Source organism: Alnus glutinosa, chromosome 3 (genome assembly GCF_958979055.1).
Source record: "Alnus glutinosa chromosome 3, dhAlnGlut1.1, whole genome shotgun sequence".
Classification (NCBI taxonomy): domain Eukaryota; kingdom Viridiplantae; phylum Streptophyta; class Magnoliopsida; order Fagales; family Betulaceae; genus Alnus; species Alnus glutinosa.
The window spans coordinates 21409295-21419618 of record NC_084888.1 but is presented as its reverse complement, the minus strand read 5'-3'; the positions used below and the strand labels follow the sequence as shown (position 1 = coordinate 21419618).

The 10324-nt window shown below is 39.1% G+C and overlaps 1 protein-coding gene across 2 annotated transcripts; it reads right to left on the bottom strand.

The window, feature by feature from the left end:
* Positions 1–453: 453 nt before the first annotated feature.
* Positions 454–9840, bottom strand: LOC133864932 (uncharacterized). Of its 2 annotated transcripts, none has more exons than XM_062301377.1 (9): positions 9550–9840; positions 7452–7661; positions 7044–7146; positions 6604–6683; positions 6440–6517; positions 5799–5890; positions 1553–1664; positions 972–1097; positions 454–869 (listed from the first exon to the last, which is right to left on the bottom strand). In XM_062301377.1, exons 1-9 carry the CDS (start codon positions 9799–9801, stop codon positions 768–770), a joined length of 1155 nt encoding a protein of 384 aa, XP_062157361.1. In that variant the 5' UTR covers positions 9802–9840; the 3' UTR covers positions 454–767. The 2 variants fall into 2 exon arrangements, with proteins under 2 accessions (XP_062157361.1, XP_062157360.1); XM_062301376.1 differs by having other exon boundaries at positions 454–881; positions 9550–9839.
* Positions 9841–10324: the final 484 nt, after the last annotated feature.

Below are 10324 nucleotides of genomic sequence, written 5' to 3'. Positions count from 1 at the left end.
TACAAACTATGATTTGTTCAAAAAGTTGTCCCAAAATACTAATGTAACCCTATACATAAGGTTATATTTTAGATTGAAAAGGGATTCCATCTAGCCTGATGTAAAGCACATTTTCTTTCAAGTTCAATCCATTTCATGTGCAGAAACTGAATTTTGGAAGAAGAAAGTTAAAAACAGAACACTTGTTGGTCCCCCATTTTCCTAATCAAAGTTCCAATCCCATCCCCAAAACTCCACACCACATCACACTAACATTCACTCAGCCCCCTTCTAATTTCTGCACAACAGATGATAATCAGATTTCATTTCAGTTCTCCAGTTCAGAACAGAGAGGCAAAACTGTTTGGATTCGTTTGAATGTGTGTTTCATATCCCATACCGTCTCAATAGAACAAGAGGTTCAAGCAAAGCTACAGCTGGTATGTATGGCCCTTCTGGCCAGCTAGAAGTTCCTTGTGGCTTTCCCCAACGATGTTTTATATATAGTCTTCAGTTATTTTCTTACAAAATGCTCAAGGCATGTCCAGCTTGACCTAAAAGAGAAATTTGAACATATACTTAACCAAAAATTCTATGAATACTGTGGCGTAAATAATGATCCACAGAGACCCAAATCACAAGGCCTACAAGTTTTACAAAGATTGTAAATCCAAAAAGAAAATAGTAGAATTGGATTATTTCTCAACTGTGAGACTCATTATCAATCATCTTTACTGATCTTGTCTCTCAGAAGGAAGAACTTGGATGCGCTAAATACAATCCGACTTTTATTTCTGCAAATTGCATACCCGGCCTCTGTTTATTAGTTTCCAAAGAGCCTCCTTGGCTTCCTCTAACGTTTCAACAGCATGTCCTTCAAATGATATCCTCTGTATGTTGAACTGGAAATAAATAAAGCAAGCAAACATGTCTAGAGTTAAAGCAGAAGAAAAGAGGTAAATCTTGGAAAGGTTGTTGCCTTAAAGGTGTACCTGTGCTCCTTGACGGACCCGAATATCAGTTCCCTTGCTGTCTATTGATATGAGAGCAGCATCATCTACCTCAGTTTCAGTGGACAAAAGCTCTTTCAGGGGCTTTGAGAAGATTGCATTCAGTTCCTAAAGGAGCAAACTTAAACCAATTAAGAGCCAAAAAACACATCAAATATTGAATTGCATTGCATTTATTGATAAAGCATCAAACAAATGTACAAGGTGAACCAAATATCTGATCGAAGATCCCATACAAGCTGAAGATCAGTAGAGAGAGCATAAATGTAACCAGGAGAAACACAACGTACTCAGAAAGGAGCAAGATCTATCTCAGGTATATTAAAAAATACACAACATTTCATTGTTAAGAAGAAGAATGATACCTCTGCAGTAGTGATATGCAAGACAATTAAAAGGATAATGACATTACTAACAACAAATTAATAAATAGAATGTGAGTGGGAAAAGATACAGTCAACATCAATATATGGCAAAAAATAGACCGCAAATCACTCATCCCCTTCTTTTTTTCTTTCAACATTTTTTCCTTGGGTAGTTTGTAAGAACTCAAAAAAGTTTACCTTTAGGTTTTGCTCGCCTCCATCAACTGCAATCTTATCAGGTTGAAGGGTCTCATATTCATTGACATCTACCCAAGCAACAGTGCCAAAGCCTCCAATAAAGTATATATCACTGGGAGCAAGAAGTAAACATTTATAAGTTCCTCATGCTCAGGCTTTTAGTGCTACATATTCAATTGAAAATTTTCATAGAAAATAATCACAAGCAAGTGCCATAAAGAAAATAAAACTTAGAGCACAGGTCACTGATCTTTAAAAATCCACCCCCACCATTAATTATTTATTATTTATTTTTATTAATATGTTAGACATGCACCCGGTAAGCCAAAGGAGGAGGCGTGATTCGAGCTAAAACTAATTTACTTAAACCTACCCCTCCAGCAATGCCTTACATGTATGAAAGACGTATTGTACATTTGTAACAGACTACCTAAAAAATAGGGACGGATAGACAGAAGAATCCTCCTAATTGTAGGTCATAGCTAAAACCCTGAACAGGTGATGCATTTGGCAAGGTTTAAATCCTGGATTCCAGGGTGTCTCTATCCTTATTGAACTCTTTAAGAAGAATTCTTCAAACGTTCCGATTTTTCATCTGCTCGAATAAGTACTCTTTTAATATTACATCAGCCAGAATTTTTTTTTTTTTAATGAATAATAATTTATTGAAAAGATAAAGGCAAAGCCCTCGTAGATAAAACGAAAAGGACTGCGACTTCAATTATATAAAATCAACAAGTTACACATAGCTTAGAAAAAAAAACAAACAGAAATTTATCTGATTCTCAACTATTATACTCAAAAGTTGTTTTTCTCATTACATTCAAGTACTCTTTTATAATAGAGAATACATAACTACAAAATGAAAGAAATAAAAACTAGAATAATCAACCCTTCTTAATATTATGCCACAACACTCTCTCTCTCTCTCCTTCCGCCAGCGGTGGCGCATGCAAGTGCGTCCCGCTAGCTTCCATCCTTAGCTCGCCATTTTCTCCTTTTTCTTTCTCCGTTTAGGTAGACTATTTCTTCCCCAGTTTTGTTTCTTCTTGCTCGTACTCTGCGATGCGGTTTCTCGGAGCTTGACGTTTCGAGGCTTGTCATGGAGCGTAGATTTGTCGTGGAAGCTAAAGAGTTCCTTTTTTCGGTGAAGTTGGGTTTTTCAGTTCTGCGTTTGGAGGAAAAAAGGAAGTCTTTTTTAGGGGTGGTGGTTTTGGGCTCGCTATGCTCCGCTTGGTTGATGGACACGGTGAAGGAGGCGCTGAAGTCGCCGGGTATTATGGATTTTGTGAAGTCTTTTCGTGAGGAGTCGAAGCTGGTGATTGTTCGGAGAGGGGGAAATCAGGCAGGTAGGTTTCTGGAGGTGTCCTCTTTTGCAGCTGGTGGCCAGAAAGGGTCTATTTGGCTCCCTAAGGGTCAAGATGGACAGGGTTGGAGGCGATTTGCGGGTGAGCGGAGTAAGATGGTGGCGGTCCTAGAGTCACCGTCTGGGTCGTTGGTGGATGCTGTGGCAACTTCGGATCGAAAGAAGATGCAACTTTCTTCCAGTGGGTTTCTTTCCGGGGTTAGAACCGAGAAAGGGGGGGGGGGGGGGTGGCTTCGTCATACACGAAGGCGGTGCATGGGACGGCTGGTTTCTCTCCTGAGATGGCGGCTACGTCAGGACCGAAGGCGGAGATGTGCGAGTTGGATCTACTGCTAATGTCACGGTTCAAAGACGAGGAGGATTTGCGAGTGGCAGTGGATTGTTTTGATATGGAGGTGAAGACATCGGGGTTGATGGAGAAGAAATTGACTAACCGGACTATGGTGGCAGAAAGAGCAGGACGTTGAAGCTGGATAGCCCTAGTTTCTGGAAGGTTCTTCTCAGGGTCCTCAGATCAAACCTGGACTGGGTTGCTTCGTCTGTAGCCCAACTCTTTGGGCTAGGATAGAAGCCCAAACGCTCCTCAGGTGTTAAATGTACTTGGGTTGGGTTTAAACCCATTTGGAAGAAGAAGAGAGGGACGATTTTGGTGGGACGTGGCTTCACTTCTGCAGGTGTGGAGTCCGGTCCGGGTTCCGATATAGGTTCGGATTCAATTTCAAGTATTTGTTCGAATATGGTTTCGGATCCGGGTTCGGTTCCTAGCTCCGATTCTACTCTCATTTTCCTCTTCCAGTCTCTCCTATGGCTTCCTCAGAGGCTAGCCGAAAGCAATTTTATGATGATCTGTCGGTGATTATTCCCTAGGTTCATGACCCTGTGGATTTAGGGCGTGGGTCGGAGACTTCTGCCTTGGGTCCTCAAGTTTCCCTCCCTTCCTCATCCTTGGAAGAACCCACGTCCAAGCCTCTGATTCAGTACAAGTGTAAAGGGAGGAAGCCAAAGTCGGTGGTGGGTCAAGGAAAACTAGAAGATGTGAGTTTTCCCAGGCGGGGGTTTCTAGAGTCGAGCTCATCCTCTCTTCCACAGGCAGATCGTGGTTTCTCAGGTAGGGGTTGTTCTAGTCGAGCTCGCCCTCTCAATTCTGCAAGTGGTCTCCAGGCTATCTCTCCTTTGGAGTTGTCTTTGGTTTGCTCTTCGATTTTCGCGGATAAAACTGTGGCTTTCCTCTCTGCCCTTGATGAGAATCATAGGCGGTGGGATAAGATTGAGGATTGTGAGCTTTAGGGGCTTAGGGTTGGGTTGCTTTGTGGGTTGTTCCTTGTCGGGTCAGTGGTGAGGCTGTTGCTTCTAGTATACTCCGTGTGTACTAGGGGCGTCTTACGCTTTTTTTTATTAAATTGCAATTACTTATCAAAAAATAAAATAAAAACTAGAATCAATCAAACTTGGGCATTCTCCCAACTATGGAAGGTTGACTATTCTAAAGATGGGGAATATACTAAAGTCGGAAAACTAAAATTCAAAAATGACAATGACTACTTTTAACAAGGAAACACCAACTAATATTGAACCTATCTCTAAAGAAGGCAATTCAAATTAAACTTGATAATTTCCTAGTCTAACATGGGAATTAATAAAAGGCAATTTTGACTAAAATTAGGATGAGAATCGACTAGGGTCTTGAAATTTTGTACTTCCATTGTTTAATACCGAATAAAAATCTGCTCAAATGGCGTTGCTTTAATTTAATTTTTTTTTAAAAAAAATTATGCACCAAAAATAGGAGGGTTTGTTGTCTTACATCACTTTGTTAGTTGGAGTGGCTCGCGGCCACCCCTCTCTTAGTGGTGGCGAGCCACACCTACCAGTGCAAGAGGCCGCGAGCCATCCCATGGGAGCCCACCCCTTCACCGAAGGTTAGATAGGTGGGTCTCCTCTCCCGCCTCCCGCATTGACAAGAGGGCGATCATAAGCCACCCCTCTATTAGTGGGGGTGGCTGTCCTTGTCAATAAGGAAGGTGGGGAGGGGAGACTCACCTCTAGTAAAGGGATGGCATCCACCATGCAGAGGCCAACCTCCACTTGTTACTATGCATGAAAGATTGAACCATGTTCTCAAAGGTGTTTTTCACTTGTTTTTGAAAAAATGAGCTTGTGTTTTAAACATATTCTTATATGATGGGGGAAACTTTCTAACAGTAGTTCTTTTTTTCTTCTTACCCAAAGGAGCTAAATATAAAGACTCTGACTAACTTGGTCTCCTTGCAGCAAAACTAGCTCTCCTATAAGCATACCTAGAGGATAATTTCTTAAACCAAACAAGGAGCTTCTAAGCCGAAATATTTCATCTAAAATAATTTCCCTTTGGAATGGTCAGAAACCCTCTGTATATACACTATTTTGACTTGCACATAGTTTCACTGTCACTTCATCTTGTTCATGTTCTTAGAAGAAATTTCCTCTCCTTTGCCTGTATAGTATACTTTTGAGTATGTTCCATATCCCAGCAAGATTGAAGTGATGAAGGCACTGAGAACTAGTGCTCAGAATGCTACCTATTTGTTTGCAGTCGATTATCCCTAATAGCCTGAAGAATATTAAGCATTAACCCCTGCAAGGGGCCCCGAGTGGAAAGCTCTAAGAGGCCTCTCCTTGTCCATGACAAGTTCCCCATGCCAACATGGTGGTTTGTCTGTTTATCAAATGTTATAAACTATAACATAAGCTAAACTTACATAGTCAAAGAAAATTCTGTAGTTTCAAAAACTTACAGTCACAAGACACCAGACAAGGGAATCTGAGAAAGAAAACTTGTCTAGTTACAGAAAACGCATATAGTGCATCCATAAATCAAGCCACAATATACTAAAGACAAACCTTATGTTCTGCATCCTGAAATAGTAGAAGTTCCCCCACTGTTGAGAAGGCCCTTGTTGATGCTTTGCCATGTATTGCTTATGAGCCCATTCCTAGCAACACAATCAAAATCAGTCCAGTGCTAAAGCAGCATTTTCTTCCATTCCAAACCAAAAAAAAAAAAAAAAACACTTGAGAACAGCAGTAGTTGCTGCAACAATGGGCAGATGTATAATTCTATAATATCACTGAAGACTACTTTCGGGATATCTTACTCACCAAACTTGAAATTATTCATTACCAGAATTGTGTAATGGGACTATCTGTGCATATGAAAAAGGATATTCCTCAAATATTGTAACAAAAAATAACTACATAAATATTATCTACTAAATCTATTGCATTTTCTAAGTACAAAGAAAAAAAAAATTTGATAAGTACATTTAAAAAAATTAAATGTAAAAGATGTCAACTAAAAATTCCTAAAATTAGTTGCATGCCAGGTTGTAATGCGAAATTGACTGTAAGGACAAAATGCACAATGGGTCCCATGCTTAGTTTTCCACATCATTCTTATGGCCAAAGAATAAAAGCAAGAACTTCCAACTGTTTTCAGATGTACCCCAATACACCCTTCTTAATGTATCAATTAGAGAAATCACCTGTTGATTCTCTGGAAGTGGGTAGACATCACCAAAAATAGTTACCCTTGCATTTGACAAGCCACTCCATCCAGGTATCTACGAAACCTAACTGTCAATAAAATCCATAAATGGAGAACAACCGGCCCAAGTACAACTAGCGAGAGAAAGAATAATTAACTAACCTGCACAACAAGTGTGCATCTTGGGTCGGCTAACAAATTCCGTGTGTGGATGGCTAATGGTGAAAATGAAAATAATGGATCTGTAAATAAAATATATCACAAAAAACAAATGAACACAATCACACACATGAATGATCAATTATTAAATAAATGAATGACTATCAACAGTCCAAGACAAGGACCATAAGAAATTAAATGATCAAATGTATAGAATTCTAGGCCATTTCTATCCCAATACAACAAAGGCCATACATTAAACAGTCTGAAACTTCAAATCAAATAGGCTGAACCTTATGATGGACAAGTATATAAATAGGGAGTCACATCATACTTTTCTGTCAATCATTTGTAGGAGACAAAAAGTTTTGAACTATAGATGCAAAACCGTACACCAACTTTCCTTGGGAAAAAACATAAATAATAAAACTTCAATGACTTACGCCCCATTGAATCAGGTGCAAAATCTACCAAAGAACCAAACGGATACCCTTCTCGTCTGTGGTGCATCCGAGACATCACAGTGCACAAATGAGCAAATCTGGCCTTAAATCACAAAAAATTTTAAAAAAATTAAAAAGTAAAAAATTAAAATTAAAAAAGAAGACATTCAGAAATTGACAATCAACAACACAACCAAAAAAAAGTGGGGGGGGGGGGGGGGGGGAGGGGGGGGGAAGTCACTGCTATTATGTGATTCAAAGTTGAGAATGAAAAGAGTAAGAAACAAATTACAAGAAATACTAATAACTAATGGAAGTCAGTGCTGTTATTTGATCCAAAGTTGACACTGAAAGAGTAAGAAACAAATCACAAGAAACAATAAGAGGCGACAAAATAACAGCAATTACCTGCTCCATCAGATTGCGAACTGCTAAGGCTGGTCGAGGTAAACCATGAGCTGAGGTTGCACTCTGCACTCCACCAGAAATTGGGGTCCTAAAAAGCCCAGCTCGGGTTCCCCCTCCTGCTACACTTCCACCTGGGGCTGGAAGAGGCATGCCCGCTTTTAGTTCCTCATCCACTTCCTTCCCACTACTTTGAGTGTGACCTAAATTAACCTTCACAACCCAAGAAAGGTCATTACAACTAAAATCTCATATGATCTCATTCTAAGTCAATTTTATATTTAATAAGATGTTTCAAATATCATGTAGACACAGCAGAATTATAAGCTCATCTTAGATAGACATCCTTCAAAATCCTTTATAGCCTGTCTTGGGAAATATGGAAAAATGTTAAATGGCAACAAGTTTTCAAAATGGGCAATAAATAATAGAGAGGTAGGGGTGTGCACTGTTGAGTTGCTTTGTAGGGTGTAAAAGTTTAGGGAAGTGTAGTAGGAGTTGGGTTGCTTGTCAATATGTCCAGCCTATTGGTTTAGGTAGCAAGAGTATTGGGTGTCCTTGGCTATAGAAGTGTGTACATTTGGTGTTTTCCGAAAGTATGAAGCATGGCATATGGGGCGTGTGGCTCGAGCAATGAAAGACAGCTGGCTGAAAGTTGGGAAATGATGGAAGACAGCCATGGCACATTCAGACGTTCAGAAGGCAGGTTGGAAATTGTTTCGAGAAGCCAAGTATTAATTCCTATACTCAACAGGCAGTGTTGATTTGTTATTTCTTTTTCGAAATGTAGGATCAATAAAGCATTAGAAATGTTATTTGTTCTTTACAACCGCACCTTGTGGGCAAGGTGCTCTTGAAGGAGTGAGTAATGTAACAGGTTTAATAGTTAGAAATAAGCTGGCAATTAGGCTTACTTAGACTCAGTACAACTGATTAGAAATGATCTGGCAATTGGGCTTACCTGGACTCAGTGCAACTGAATGGCCCATTTAGAAGGAAAGTCTGTGGGCCATTTTAGTGTATAAAGAGGTGAGTGTTCATTTGTAAAGAAATTCAGAACCTTTGGCATGTAAACCGCAGCTTAGAATCTTAGTCTTGTTAGAAGAAGATTGATCATCTCGAATTGATCCAATCAATTGTAATCCGTTCCCCCTTTGCGTTTTTTTTATACTTCCCGTGTATAAGGGTTGCGCCCCTTTGCGTTTTTTTTATATAATTGCAATTACTTATCAAAAAAAAAAATTGTAATCCGTTCCATTCATACAATTCAATCTCATTCCAATCCATTGTTCTTACGATTTATTCATCCATTCAAATCAATAAACACCCTTATCCATTACAAATTTACCATCATCACATATTATACACAGAAAATCAGAGAAATAGTAACAGACTTGTTACAAATTCTTGCTCTCAAATGCAAAAAATTGCATTGATTTTAGCTCTCAAAGAAAGAAACGTAGCTCCAAAATGTATAACACATCAACTGGCTGGAAAAGAAGTACGATAAGCATTACATATTGATGGTGTGCAACATATATGTACATGCTCAACTATCCAATGAAAATCAAATCTCGACAATTTTTAAATATTTTAACGAGTTTTAAAAATTCACTTATGTTCGTATATTTTCACTCGTAATATTTGTTATTTTATGAAGGCCATAAAAAAGGAGGGGTGAACATACATGAAATCGGCCACTGCAACTCCCTATTTTTCATTAACTTTCAAATTTTACTTCCATTAGTCACTAAAAAAGAGGGGTCCGATATTTGTGAATTCTTTCTCTTCTGCGTTAATTTTCATACTCAACGGGAATCAACGAAGTCTTAATCCATCACCAACTTGCTATAATTTTCATCATTTTTCAGAATTTCATGTAAGTTCAATGGCTACTTAATATCTCGGCAGTGCCAAGTGTCCTCACATATATAATAAAACACCCACACACCCATCAAAAGAATAACATTCAAACTTATATATGTTCATATCTTCCTCAACTTCCTTGGCAACGAAACAGAAAATTAACGCTTCAGAAAACCCAAAATCGCAGACTGCAAACACATATAGGTCAGTTACGCAGGGGAATCATATAAAATACCTGAGACAAAGACAAACTTTCTTCAGAAACAAAGCCAAACCCATTATTCAAAGGCGTACTCTCGTCACCTTCACCACCAGAAACCTCACGTGCGAGAGCGAAAGCACGAAGCCCAGGAAACTGAGGAGTATCGCAGATTTTGAGAGACCCAATTCGCTTACTTGGTGCTCTGATCGAAGACGACGGACTATTGAGATGTGGGTACGTCTCTGAGATCTTGGGGGTAAACAGAGACCGTGCAAGGGCTTCCATATGTGTGTGTGAGAGAGAGAGAGAGATCGATCAGAGCAAAAAGAAGCTTTATATAGGGTGAGTTTAGAATTGCGATTTCGTTAAAAAATAAAAAAAATAAAATGTGATTTTAAATTAAATCGTAAAAAATTGTGATTTAAAAATACAGAAAAGTGCTTATTCAAATCGTAGGCAATTGTATGCTTTTTTGAAAACGTAAGAGCACTTATAGCGAACTCACCAAAGAGAGAAAATCACCAAAATCAGACGAGTTTCATCAAAATTGTGTCTGCAACGAACTCGTCTCTGCTACAGGAAATTTGGTGAGTGCCGAAATGGCTCGTTTGTTCTGCTGAGCCAATTACCTCTCGTCTCTTCTTATTTTCCATTTGTTTATTACCCTTCCTGCGTTCTCGATCTCTTGAAGCGAAAATTGGAGCTCCTTCGCGCCTTTTCTCACAAATCACCTCTACAAGCTTTTGAATCCCAGGTTTGTTTTGGTTTTATGGGTTTGGTTTGATTTGGTTTATGGGTTTTGATTTTG